At 39.0% G+C, this 14,236-nt stretch overlaps 1 protein-coding gene across 1 annotated transcript in view; it reads left to right on the forward strand.

Annotated features, from left to right (window-relative positions):
* COL4A3BP (collagen type IV alpha 3 binding protein) overlaps positions 1 to 14,236 on the forward strand; it is a 129,008-nt gene that overhangs the window by 72,446 nt on the left and 42,326 nt on the right. Inside the window, exons 5-6 of the mRNA XM_021709546.1 lie at positions 6,806 to 6,913; positions 8,243 to 8,381. Coding sequence (XP_021565221.1) covers positions 6,806 to 6,913; positions 8,243 to 8,381 — 247 coding nt within the window. The remainder of the gene's footprint in view (positions 1 to 6,805; positions 6,914 to 8,242; positions 8,382 to 14,236) is intronic.

Raw genomic sequence — 14,236 nt, forward strand, 5'->3', positions numbered from 1 at the left:
TTTCAAGTTTGTTTCCATATAAGTGTACATAATAATCTCTGATATCCTTTTGTATTTCTTTGGGGTCAGTTGTGACTTGACCTTTTGCATTTCTCATTGTGTTTATTTGGGCTTTTTCTTGGTCAGTCTAGCTAGGGGTCCATCAATCTTGTTAGATATGTAACTTCTGCAATATATTTTTTGTCTATTATAGAGAGATTCTTGCTATTTTTTATTGTAGTTCTCTATATTTAAATCTAATTAAAAACTTTGCCAAAATAGTGCAGCAATTAAAATGTGGATATTCAGTATTATATTTATAAAGTTAACATTATTGTCAAACGAGAGAGGAAGAAGAAACTGGAGCCATTTTGGGCAAATGGCCTAGCACAACACCTTTGATCTAAGTCTATATTTGGTCAAGCATCAAGTTGAGGTTCCAGATCTCCTTATTGATTTTTTTTCCCCCAATGATCTGTCTAGGATTGTTAGTGGGATATTTACATCTCCAGTTATGATCGTGTTAGAGTTAATATCCTCTTTTAGACTACTAAACAGTTGCTTTATAAATCCTAGCATTCTTGTGTTGGGTGCTTACATTTAAAATGAATATTTCTTGTTGCTAGGTTGAATCTCTTATCATTATGTAGTGTCCTTCTGTGTCTTTTTAAATCTTTGATAGCTTGAAGGTTGTTTTGTCTGATATTAAAATCACAACTCCTGCTTTTTTGTTGTTGTTTTCTGTTCACCTGGAAGTTTATTCTCCATCCTCCAACTTTAAGTCTGTGGGTATTCTTTGTAGTGAGATGTGTTTCTTCAAAGAAACATATTGTTGGGGTATGCTTTTTAATCCACTTTGTCCTTCCATGTCATTTCATGGTGCATTTAGTCCATTAACATTCAAGCTGATTATTGCAGTGAGAGAATTTACCCCTGTCATGAGGTCTTAAAGACTGTTTTGTTTTCTTTTAACTTTATTGTTAATCTGTGTGTGTTTTCCGTTTTGCAAGCACACTGGATGCTCTGTTGGCTCTGTGTTTTCCTGTACTTTTGCAAAATACATGGACTTTTTTTTTTCTTTCAGTGCTTAGTACCTTTTTGAGCATCTCTTGTAGAGCTGATCTGGAAGCAGCATAATCTCTTAGGGATTAGATGCCTGAGAAATATTTTAATTCTCTATTGCTAATGAAACTGAGTTTGACTAGGTAGGAAATTTGGTTGAAATTATTTATCTTTGAGAACTTTGAAAATTGGACTCCAGTCTCTGCTGACTTGTAGTGTTTCTACCAGTAAGTCTACTGCTATTCTGATTGGTCTTCCCCAGTAGGCAGTCTGACCTTTTTCTCTTGCTGCCTTTAGGATTTTTTATACCTACTTTGTGTAGGCGAATTACTATGTGTCTAGGTGTTGGTCTTCTCATTTGATGTCATGCAAGGGTTCTCTGAATCTCTTCCGTTTTGGTGGTTGCATCTCTGGTGAGATGGGGAAGGTTTTCTTGAAGGTGGTGAGATGGGGAAGGTTTCCTGAAATACTTGTTCCAAGGTTTTCTGTTTTTCTTTCTGCTTCTGGGATACTGATCAGGCATAAGTTCAACCTCATGATATAATCACACAGCTCTTAGAGACTTTGTTCTTTCTTTCTTGAGTTTTCTTTCTGTGTTTTTAACAGTTTGGGTTAATTACAAAATTTGACCTTCAAGCTCTGAGATTCTTTCTTCTGCTTGGTTAATTCTGCTTTCCATACTCGTCAGCTTATTTCCTGGATGAATTTTTTTATGGTCTAAATCTCTGTCAAAATTCTTTCAGTGTTGTATCTTGTCTTTCTTGAGTCTTATTCACTCTTCCCATCCATTCTGTAGTCCCTATTGTATTCTGTGGCATCATTTGGGCCCTTTGGTCTGATTATTTGGACATTGTTACCTGTGTTCTTCCACTGATTTTTCCTCATTTGTGAAGATATCTTTTCTTTCTCTTTAAGTCCATTATTCAGTGGTAGTGGGAGGAGCTTTCATGTCTGTTGTTTGTTCAGCTCTCTATTCTTCCCTTACCCGAGACGTTTAATTTGTTCTCTTTTGAATCAGGGCTGGAGGTGGGGAAGCTGTGCTGTGTTGTAGTTTTCAGAGTCAATTAAGGTGGAGAATAGAGAACTAGGATTCAGAAACTACTTGCAAGCAGCAGTGTTTACTGAATTGAGGTATGGTCCTCCTGAGACCCACTCCCCACCACCACCCTGTATGCCAGTGCAGTGGGTATGTATGTGTGCCCTGAGTGCAAGATAAAGTAACAGCAATGAGGAGAACAGAGGAAAGTAGAATGAAAGAGAACAGACAAAATAATAATAATAAAATTTTAAAACCACAGAAAAACAAAAGCAAGAACAAAAAATAAGAAAAAATACACACATGCAATAAAAAACAAAAGAAGAAAAAGAAAAAAGGGGGTAATGGAAACCTTCACACATACACTAAACCAAAACCAAAGGTGAACAAAAAAGAAAAACCAATAAACGAACACACACACACACACACACACACACACACACACACACACACACGTGTGCAGAGAGAAAAAAAAACAAAAACCGAAAGAAGGTAAAGAAAAAAATTTTTCTGGGCACTGAGCACCCTCTTGTGGCAGTTTCTGTAATTATTCCTCTCAGCTTCTCACAGGTAAGCCCGCCTGCTGTAAGCTGTCTTGCTGGAGCTTGGGGCTGTGGCTTCATTCACAATCTCCCCAGGGGTTGGGGGCAGTGGGAGGGGTTTCAGGTCTTCTCTCCTGCTTTCTCTCTTTATGATGGAAGGCATCCCCTCAGTGGGGCATGTGAAACTCTCTCTTTTCCAGGTGCTGGCAAGCAGGTGCTCCAGCCAGACTTTTCCCAGAGTCCAGTGTTTTATTGCGACTGCCATCCAGGCAGAACATGTGGATCTGACAGTCAGAGGACTGCTGGGGGCAGGAGGTTGGGACAGCCCAGCACTCACCGCTGATCATCTCTTGCTGGGTGTTCTTTGTCCTTTTCTTGTCACGTTTTTTTCCCCCTGTGGCTGGGTTAGGGTAGGGGGTGGGGTGCCTGAGACTTCCCTGTCTCTCTGAAGTTTGTGCTTTCAGGATGTTCCCTCTGGATTCATGATCAACCCAGAGTGATAAGTAGTTAATCCACTGGTCACAGGGAGCGGATCTGGACAGTGGATCCAATTTTCAAGGTGATGCTGGGGTGCATGTTTTGTCTTTTCCAATGGGACTGTGCCCGTGGCTTTCTCCCTGAGCTCCCTCCACAGCCCTCACTGCTAGTGTTTGACCTGGCGCTGCAGTGGTAGGGCAGAGCCTGGCGCTGGCAGTGACTCCCGGCAGCTTCTTTCTGGTAAGGGTTTTGTTGCTTCTAGAAAATGGCGCTTACTTCTGCACCCCAGGATGCACCAGGGTCCAAGCAGAGCAGCAGTAGCACCAGTTTTATCAGGAGAACCTTGGCCACTGAATTAGAGTGTGACAGTTTTACTTTGGTGACTAGAGTGTGACAGTTTTACTTTGGTGACAGTTGGAAGTTTGAGTTTTAAGAGGCTACTTGTTTTCATATAGATAAATTTCTGGTGTCTTGGCCTGAACATGTCCATTTCTTTTTCATGACCTGTTCTGCTATTTTGGCTACACATTCCTTGCCCTTCTTTTCTTCTCCTTTTCCGTCTACTTCTCCTTTGCCGCCTCTTCCTCCTCCACCTTTTCTTCTTCCTATTGTTTTCTTTTTTCCTTTTTTTTTTTTTAACCAAATCTGACTTAAATTATTGATGCTGGAGGACATAGTGACTGTGTTCATGGTTTGTGGTTGTCACTGTGTTTTGTTTTTTGTTTTGAGTTGGAGTCTCACTCAGTCACCCAGACTGAAGTGCAGTGGCCACTCTCGGCCACCGCAGCCTCGACCTGCTTGGCTCCGGCGATCTTTCCACCTCAGCCTTCCGAGTAACTGGAACTACAGGCACGCGCTACCACGCCCAGCTAGTTTTTTATTTATTGTAGAGATGAGGTCTTGCCAAGTTGCCCAGGCGGGTCTTGAACCCGCAGGCTCAGGCAATCCACTCACCTCAGCACTGTTTTACCTTCAGGAAATTGTTTCTCTTTTCTATTTCTTGCCACTGTTACTAGTGCTTCTGATCTCTACTCTTCTTTTTGCATTACTCTTTGCCCTTTCTTTTTTATTTTTCCTACATTTGAATGAGATTATGAAGTATTTTATTGTAGTTCTTGATAGCTTTTGGACACTTAATGGTGCCAGAAACCAAACAGACTGCATAGTGACCATGGGCTTCAGTGTTTCCAGATAATAGGGGAAGGCAGGCTGTTTAAAGAATTTTGAGACGCTGTTTGTCTCTTAGTGACCTGCTAGGAAGACCACAGAATGGGCAGATCGATAAGTTTGGGTATTTATCTTGTCACTGACATCCCTGTGGTCCATACTCTCAGGTCTTTGGAAAACTCAGTTTCTATTCAGAGGTTTTCAATATCCCAGATAACCTGAATTTTATGTACTGTAGGTTGAGGGGGAAGGGAAGTAAGGGTAGGATGGATTATGAGAGGACCATTAGTCAGGGAAGCTGAAGATCTGGAGGTTTCTCTGAGATCCTGGATAGCTGAGACACTGAATTTCTAGTACTTAACATAATGTAGGCACTTACAAGTATTTCTTTGCTGGATAAACATTATAAAGATGAGGAATCATCTAGAATTAAAATTAAAATGTAATTCTCATACAAAGGTCAACCTATTCTACCTTGAAGATATGAGAGAACACAAAGAAAGATTTTTGAAATGTTGTCTTAGCTCTTTAAGTTTAGGTAGCATTAGATCTTCTGCAGCTTTAAGTTATTTTAAGGTTAATCAGTGTAGCAGTTTTTGTTTTAAGGTTTGCCCTTGACATGGGTTAATGATAGTTTATTTCCTTTCGTTCTTGGTGTTGATAATTTTCGCCTTATTTATTTGTTCATTTGTTGGCAGGACAGGACAAGATAGGTGGGGTAGCTACTTATTTTGAATTAGTGTATGTGCAGAGTCTCCTCTCGTTCTTAAATTTTCTTTCTTCCTTTTTTTCAAATTGCTAGTAAGATTGTTTTTCTGATTTGGTGCTATTCTAGAAGCTCTGAGTTCCTGTAATATTAAAGTTAAGGTAAATGAAGTGATACTGAACTGGAAAAAGGTTTTGGACTAGTGTTAGTATTATTTACATAAAAATGAAAACATAATTTTATTTACTCACTAAATTTGTATAGAAGCTTATTTTTCTTATTCCTAAGATATATATTTTCCAACTAGAATATCATAAGTAAACCAGTAGCATTATAGGAAATGTAATGGATTTTCAGAGTTTGGTGCACTAAGGATATAAAATTTCAATAGAAATATTTTCTGTAATACATTGTATATGATTTTAATGTTTCCTAATCTTAATCTTGACAATCAAGCAACCTACAACAGTATCTAGTTATCGCCATAAGTTTGATGCCAAAAATAGATATTATTTTACCTCCTAAATTTAGTGAGTGGGATTAAAATTATATACAATCTTACTTTATTGTTTCTTTGTTTTTAGTACTGATATCTACGTATTAAAAAATTAATGTCCAAGAAATCTAGGGTTTCTCCCCTATTCAAATGAAGGAAAACTGTTAAATATAAATACCTGTCTATGCCACAGTAGATATGATATGCATGATATACTGCCAAGTGATGCAATGTAATGCCTTGATTTTTTTATGGAAGGATATTAACTCACTGTACTTTTAAAAAGTAGAAGATAATCAGACATGCAAAATACCTGGTTTCGGGTACTTGGAGCTTCAAATGTCTAATTCCTTTGTCCATATTGTTAGTACTCCGTTTGTGTTAAAGAGGATGCAATATGAAATTGATACTCTGAAGACTCAGTTCCATCAAAATGAGATAAAAGTAAAATTACAGTGCTGAGTCTTATTAAACCTCAACAACCAGAAGTCCAAATTATCTACTATTGCATGATGACTTAACAGATCGGCAAAATTGGGAACTTAACAGATCAGCAAAATTGTGCCATGAAGTGTTGAGGTGGATACAAACATGAAAGAGATACAATTTGCTACTAGATAGATCCAAGTCCAGTAGTAGTAACAAAATGTAAACTGCTATAATTAAGTGGTAAATTCTATAATTGTGATGTGTTAAGAATGAGTGAGAATAGAGAAAAACTGCCTGGTATTATAGGAAAAACTTACTGAGATAGTGATACTTGAACTTTCAGGATAATTCATCTGTAAAGAAATAACACTGGAAGTTTTATTTATTCATCTTTTACCATATCCTTTCTGTTTCTGAAATTATCGTACATGCACATAACATTAAAAGTATCATTTTAACCATTATTAAGTGTTCAGTTCTGTGGCATTAAGTGCATTCTCACTATTGTTCCACCTTCACCACTCACTGTTGTTCCACCTTCAGAACTTTTTGTCTTCCCCAGCTGAAACTGTATCCATTAATACTAACTCCCCATTCTTCTCTCCCAGCTTGTGATAACAAGTATTCTACTTTTATGTCTCTCTGAATTTGACCACCTTAGGTAGTTTTCTTATTATTAAATGCTCTGTTAGCCTACTAACCCAGCATGTAGTAGGTAGTGAATAAATTTCTAAATTAAGTGGCAATTAGGAATTGAAAATGTTTGCTTATGTCAGTTGACCCTATTTCTTGTGTGCACCCAAACTGCAAATTATTGTTATACCAATCGTGTCAATTTTTAGGAAACATTTTGTTTTATCTTACGTATTTTTTATTTAAATTTTTTTTCACGTATTTTACTTTCTTTTTAGACTGAATCTGGATATGGCTCTGAATCCAGCTTGCGTCGACATGGCTCAATGGTGTCACTGGTGTCTGGAGCAAGTGGCTATTCTGCAACATCCACCTCTTCGTTCAAGGTTTGTAGTTAATGAATGCTTTACACTCAGGCAACGTAAATAGAGTTTAGTGTATATTTTTTTTAATTTTAGTTATTTTAATGGTGTGGAGTACGGTCCTGGGCCAGGTATACAAATGCTCATTATGAGCTACCGTTGTTGATGAGGTATGCCCGCCCTACTTCAGGCAGATTCGCACTACTGCCAGTCCTGCTTTCCCACTCCACTCCCCGGCAGTTTCCCACTACTGCCAGTCCTTTTCTTATGAGTTTAGTGTTGAATGTTGAGAACAGAACATGCTTGATCATTTTTTGAAAAAGCTTTTAGACAATGTAATTTATTTGAACTTATTATAGAATAGCTTTTTAGATGTAAAATAACGACTCATATGAATGCATGTCAGAGATTTTATTTCATTCGTTAATTGAGGTAAGATATAAATTTAAAAATTGGTTCAAAGGAGACTCTGAAAACTACTAAAATTAATGGTTTATATATGCAAATCTGGTCAATATCCAGAGATTAATAACCAGTGTCTCTGCATCTGACAAAATTCATTTGCATTTCTATGGACAAGAAACATTTGCATTGCTCAGGTTTTTGGGCGGTTTTTTTGGTTTTTTTGAGTTGGAGTCTCACTCGGTCACCCAGACTGGAGTGCAGTGGCCGCTTCCAGCCACTGCAGCCTCAACCTGCTGGGCTCCGGCGATCCTTCCGCCTCAGCCGTCCAAGTAGCTGGAACTACAGGCGTGCGCTACCATGCCCAGCTAGTTTTTTTGATTTATTGTAGAGATGCGGTCTCGCCAAGTTGCCCAGGCAGGTCTTGAACCCGCGGGCTCAGGCAATCTACTCACCTCAGCCTCCCAAGGTGCGGGATTACAGGCTAAGCCACCGAGCCCAGCTGCTCAGGTTTTTACTAAAAGAATTGTAAGTTATCACAAATGCAACGACAGGTGAAAACGTCTTTATGATCAGAAGCACTCTCCTAAGAGTCCCATAGGTGACACGCATTACTTTGAAAGGACACCAGTAGTATTTCTGTCCATTTCAAAGTCTTTCACAGTTGTTCCTCACAATTTGTCTAATTTGAAAATATTAAATATTATATTAGCAAATTGTCAGACATTATTGCTTTCTATTTTTCATTAAAAAGTAAGGCTACCACTATCAAGCCACTAGATTAGTCAGTTTTGAGCCTAATTTTGGGATTATTACATTGAACTTGACAACTCTCCTTATTTCATGCCCTCAGTGATAAGGTGCAGAACTTAAAAGATGAAGTACCATAGGACCAAACAAAGTCAAGTTTCATTTTACTTGAATTACATCCCCCCTTTTTGTGTTTCGCAGAAAGGCCACAGTTTACGTGAGAAATTGGCTGAAATGGAAACCTTTAGAGATATCCTATGTAGACAAGTTGATACTCTACAGAAATTCTTTGATGCCTGTGCTGATGCTGTCTCCAAGGATGAACTTCAAAGGGATAAAGGTTAATTAGGCTATTACCACTATTTTTACTTGGAGAATGAATGGATTTAAAGCCTCTTGATCTTAAAGGGTAATATCTTTAAGTGATAAAGGTAATTATAGTCATTTTTGCTGCAAACCCACAATGTAACAGATTTCAGTGTTCGTATAACTTGGGAACTTGAATAGCACATACTAATTCATTTCTGATCATCCTTACCAGATGCCATTGAAGAATTTTACTCTTTATTCCATTAAAAAATGGTATCTGTTGCCTTGGTGATATGAACACATATCTGAAAGCAATCTCCTTCTCTCTCATTTCTCTTATTCTCTCTCTCTTTTCTTTCTTTCCCTCTCTCTTATTTCTCTCCCTTTCTCTCCTCCTTTTCTTATTGAAGAAGGAATGAATAATGGAAATGAAATAATTTTATATTATTTAAACATAATTGTTAGTGAATTTACTTAAAAGAAACAAGAAATGAACTTTAGTTAACTTTTCTTTTTCTTAGATTCATGGGGTACAAGTGTATGTTTGTTACATAGACATTGCATACTGATGGGGGTTGGGCTTCGGGTAGTCCATCCTCAGGTAGTGAACATTATACCCAGTAGGTAACTCCTGAACCCTTACTCACCTCACCACTTTTTTTCTTTAATGTCTATTATTTCTGTCTTTGTGGCCATTTAACTCCCATATATAAGTGAGAACATGCAGTGTTTGGTTTTTTGTTTCTGAATTAGTTTGCTCGGGATGATGTTCTGTAGTGTTCCCCAGCTCTATTCATGTTATTGAAAAAGACATTTCTTTCATTCTTTTTTATGGCTACATAATATTCCATGGTGTATATGTACCACATTTTATTTTTCCAGTAAATTGTTGATGGGTGCTTGGGTTGGTTTCATGATTTTGCTATTGTGAATAGTGCTATATTGAGCATAGAGTACAGACAATACCATTTTTGTATAATTATTCTTTTCCTTTGGGTGGATACGTAGTATTGGGATTGCTGGATCAAATGATAGTTTTCATTTCTTGGAGAAATCTCCATACTTTTTTCCATAAATGTCGAACTCCATATCTATGCCAACATCTGTTGTTCTTTGATTTTTTTAAATAATAGCCATTCTTACTGGTATAAGATATTTCATTTGTGTGTGTGTGTGTTTTGAGGCAGAGTCTCTCTCTGTCACCTAGGCTGGAGTGTATAGTAGCATGATTATGACTCGCCACAACCTCAAACTCCTCGGCTCAAGTGATCCTCCTCCTGCCTCAGCTTCCCAAGTAGCTGGAACTACAGATATTCATTCCCATGTCCAGCTAATTTTTTGTATGATTTGTACAGATGGGGTCTTACTTTGTTTCCCAGGCTCATCTCAAGCTTCTGGTCTCAAATGATCCTCCTGCTTCAGCCTCTCAAAGTACTGATATTACAAGACATGAGCCACTGCACACAGCTTCATTGTGGTTTTAATTTGTATTTCTCTGATAATTAATGATATTGACCATTTTTTCATATGTTTATTTACGACTTGTATGTCTTTTTGTGTGTGTGAAGTATCTGTTCATGTCCTCTGCCCACTTTTTTATGGAGTTTGTTTTTTCATGTTGTGTTGTTGGAGTTCCTTGTAGATTCTAGAAATTAGTCCTTTGCGGAATAATTGGCAAATATTAACTCTTTTTCTTTTGCTATGCAGAAACTTTTTAGTTTAAGTCCCATTTGTCTGTTTTTGTTTTTGTTGCGTTTGTTTTGGGGGTCTTCATCATAAATTTTTTGTCTAGGCTAATGTCCAGAAGCGTTTTTCCTAGGTTTTCTCTTTTAGGATGTTTATAGTTTTACGTCTTTCATTTAAGTCTTTAATTCATCTTGAGTTAATTTTTGCATATGGTGAGAAGTAGGAGTCCAGTTTCATTCTTCTGCAAATGGCTAGTCAGTTTTCCTGGCACCATTTATTGTATAGGGTGTCCTTTCCCTGTTGTTTATTTTTGTCAGCTTTGTCAAAGACATTTGTTGGTATGTGACTTTGTTTCTGTGTTCTCTGTTCTGTTCCATTGATCTATTTTTATATTGGTACCATGCTGTTTTACTTGTTATAGCCTTGTATAATTTGAAGTCAGGTAGTGTGATACTGCCTCCACAGTAATCCTATTACTTAGGATTGCATTGGCTGTTCATGCTCTTTTTTGGTTCCATATACACTTCAGGATTGCTTTTTTGGTTCCGTGAAAAATGATGTTGGTATTTTGATAGGGCTTACATTGAATCTGTAGTTGCTTTGGGCAGTATGGTCATTTTAACAATATTGATTCTTCCAATCCATGAGCTTGAGATGTTCTTCCATTTGTTTGTGTCATCTGTGATTTCTTTCATCAGTGTTTTACAGTTCTTGTCATTTGACCTATAGATCTTTAGTTAACTTTTTTTTTTTTGAGTTGGAGTCTCACTCCTTCACCCAGACTGGAGTGCAGTAGCATGCATGCTCAGGCCACCCCAGCGTCGACCTGCTGGGCTCCAGCAATCTTTCCGCCTCAGCCTTCCGAGTAACTGGAACCACAGACATGCGCTACCACGCCCAACTATTTTTTATTTTTATTGTAGAGACGAGGTCTCGCCAAGTTGCTCGGGCTGGTCTCCAATCCGCAGGCTCAAGCAATCCACTCATTTCGGCCTCCCAAAGTGCTGGAATTACAGGCTGAGCCACTGAACCTGGCCTAATTAACTTTTAATGTTAGTTTAATTTTTCTTTTTTAGTGCTGAAGATACTGGTGATATCAACATATGTTCTTCACGTTTTCTTCTAATTTACTGTGAAGGCAAAAATGAACTACTCTAGCAGTGTTACTAAATAGATCTGAGTTAATTCTCGGTATAACTAGGTTACTTGACATGGTTTCATTTCTTGGTCTTATTAAATGTGTTTTATCTGCATTCAATTCTTTTTACATCTGCCATTTTTGTTCTCTTTTTCTGCCTTCTTTTGGGTTGAGTTTTTAAAAAAATAATTCCATTTTATCTCCTTTGTTGCCTTCTTTTTTTTTTTTTTGAGTTGGAGTCTCATTCTGTTGCCTTCTTACCTATAACTTTGTTTTAGTGACTGCACTAAGGTTTATAATTAGCATAATTAACTTACTACAGTCTACCTCCAGGTAATATTAACACTGTATGTGTAGTATCAGAAGCTTCCAATAATGTATTTCTGTTTCTCTCTACCATTGAGGCAATACTCTCCTGAGTTCTCTGACCACTTCCTTGTGAATTATGAGGTTTTTTCAGTCTGCATTGTAGGACAGGTACTTCTTTCTGCCCCGTGTGAGCATCAGATCCTGTTTCCTAGAAGCCTTTCAGAAAGTTCTTTGCCTGACCTTTGTAGTTTTCTCACTTCATGTGCTTTCCGTACTCTGCTGAGTTCTCAAGGGCCTTCTGCCCGTCCCCAGCATCTTTTCTCTGTACAGTTCTCTCCAGTACTCTGATTTGTGAACTCTAATTGCCTTTGAGTGTCTGGACACTCAACTTCATCTCCGTATATCAGAGAGCCTACAAGCTTCCTCCTGGGTTTTCTGTCCTTACTATGTGACTTGAAAACTCTCACGGCAATGAGATGGGACAGTCACAGAGCTCATTTGTTTCCCAACTCTCAGGGATCACTGTCCTTTGTTGCCTGAAAGCCAATGTCTTGAAAACTATTGTTCCATATAGTTTTTCAGTTTTTTAGTTCACACTAGAGAGTAAATTTAGTCCCTGTTATTCTATCTTGACCAGAAGCAGAAATCCATAGTCTTCTTAAAAGTACTTAATTTTGGCCGGGCTCAGTGGCTCAGCCTGTAATTCCAGCACTTTGGGAGGCCAAGGTGAGTGGATTGCCTGAGCCCGCGGGTTCAAGACCCGCCCAGGCCACTTGGTGAGACCTCATCTCTCCAATAAATAAAAAAAATTAGCCGGGCGTGGTAGCTTGCGCCTGTAGTTCCAGCTACCTGGAAGGCTGAGGCGGAAGGATCTCCGGAGCCCAGCAGGTCGAGGCTGCAGTGGCCAGGAGCATGCCACTGCACTCCAGGCTGGGCGACGGAGTGAGACTCCAACTCAAAAAAAAAAAAAAAAGTACTTAATTTTGTCCAAATTTAGTAGCCTTGACTTTCTTTATATTTGATATACTTTAAGTCTTTGGTTCTTTAGTGTGGAATTTTTTTTCTCTCTAAAAATAAAGACAGTTGAACTTCAACTTCACTTTTCTAAAGTGTACCCTTTTAATCAAATTAAATATTTCATGTTATCTTTGCTTTGCTTGCACATAGCCCTTTATTATTATTAATATTATTTTCCTATTTGTTGTCATGTTGTCTCATGTGGAGCCAAGGTGTTGAGGGAAACCCAGTCTGTGGTCAGCCCTGCTGCAGCCGTCCGGTCCACCCCCACAGTCTACCCACCATGGCTCACCACCCTCCCAGTCCACGACCCCACAGTCCACATCCCCACTCCCCACCATCTGCCCCTCCCATCCCCTCCTCCCTGTCCTCACTCCATACCACAGGGAGGGCAGCCAGGGAGGCAGTGGCCGTGACCTGGGCCTATACACACCTGGCCCGTCCCACAGTGGAAGGCTTCACTCCATTAAAAGTTGCTTTAGCACATGCCTGTAATTCCGGCTACTCGGAAGGCTGGGGCGGAAGGGTCGCCGGAGCCCAGCAGGTTGAGGCTGCGGTGGCCGGGAGCGGCCACTGCACTCCAGTCTGGGCAACAGAGTGAGACTCCAACTCAAAAAAAAAAAAAAGTTGTTTCAGGGATTCCACTGCCCACCCCCCCAAGGTGGAAACTTTCTGTCCAGAAGGCAACATGAGGCAAGTTTCTTAGTCAGTAGGTTTAGGTGGAGTCAGGCAAGGGCCGCGGTGAGGGGCCCAGAGCTCGGCATGGAGAGTGTGTTCACAACCCACGGCCCCCCTGCACACAGCCCTTTAAGCAAAAACAGGATGCATACAGAATTTGATTAGTCATTTATCTTTAAATGGGCAACACCAACAGTGTATAGTATGGAGGACAAAAGTAATATGGAGGAAGTAGGAGTTTGGATGCATTGATAACCAGCTTGTGTAGACGACATGAAAAATAATTTTTGAATATTACTTTGACTCTTTCCTATTACTTGTTTGAATAAATAGCAACAGTATAGGCTAATGTATTAATTTGCTAGGGCTGCTATAACAGAGTACAGCAGACTGGGTGGCTCAAATAACAAATTTATTTTCTCACAGTTTTGAGGTCAAGGCGTAAGCAGATTTGGTTTCTTCTGGGGGCCCTGAAGGAAAATGTGTTCCAGGCTTCTCTCCTTGGCTTATAGTTGGCTATTTACTCCTTGTGTCGTCACATCATCTTCCTTATGTATGTGTCTGTGTCCAGATTTCCTCCTCATACTATGCAGTCCTGTTTGGTTTAGGGCCCATCCTAATTACCTCAGGTAACTTAATTACCTCTTTATAAACTGTCTCCAAATAGTAATCATATTCTGAGGTATTGAAGGTTAGTACTTCAAAATATGAATTCGGGGGGAACACAGTTTGGCCCTTAACAGCTGGTTTCCCTACAAATGCTGTTTACAAACTACTGGTGTTTTTATGAATACATGTTGGATAAAAGTGAGATAAGGGCATGGATCATGATTTTCAGCTTTGGCAGATCAGAGTTGCAGACCTGAAGGTAAGGATCTCTATGGTCGTACTTTCACTGAAGTATCAAAACTAGATTTATGACTTAAAGAATCTCAAGAATCACCGTTCAATCACTGTGTCATTGTAATGTTAATCCCAGTCTCTCCTTTTATGTCAGGTGTTCACTGTTTTCATATCAAATGTTTTATCAGAATTGCTACTAAGCCAGTCTTACCTGA

The sequence above is a fragment of the Carlito syrichta genome, unplaced genomic scaffold, assembly GCF_000164805.1.
Source record: "Carlito syrichta isolate Samal-C Ts95f unplaced genomic scaffold, Tarsius_syrichta-2.0.1 Scaffold254407, whole genome shotgun sequence".
Classification (NCBI taxonomy): domain Eukaryota; kingdom Metazoa; phylum Chordata; class Mammalia; order Primates; family Tarsiidae; genus Carlito; species Carlito syrichta.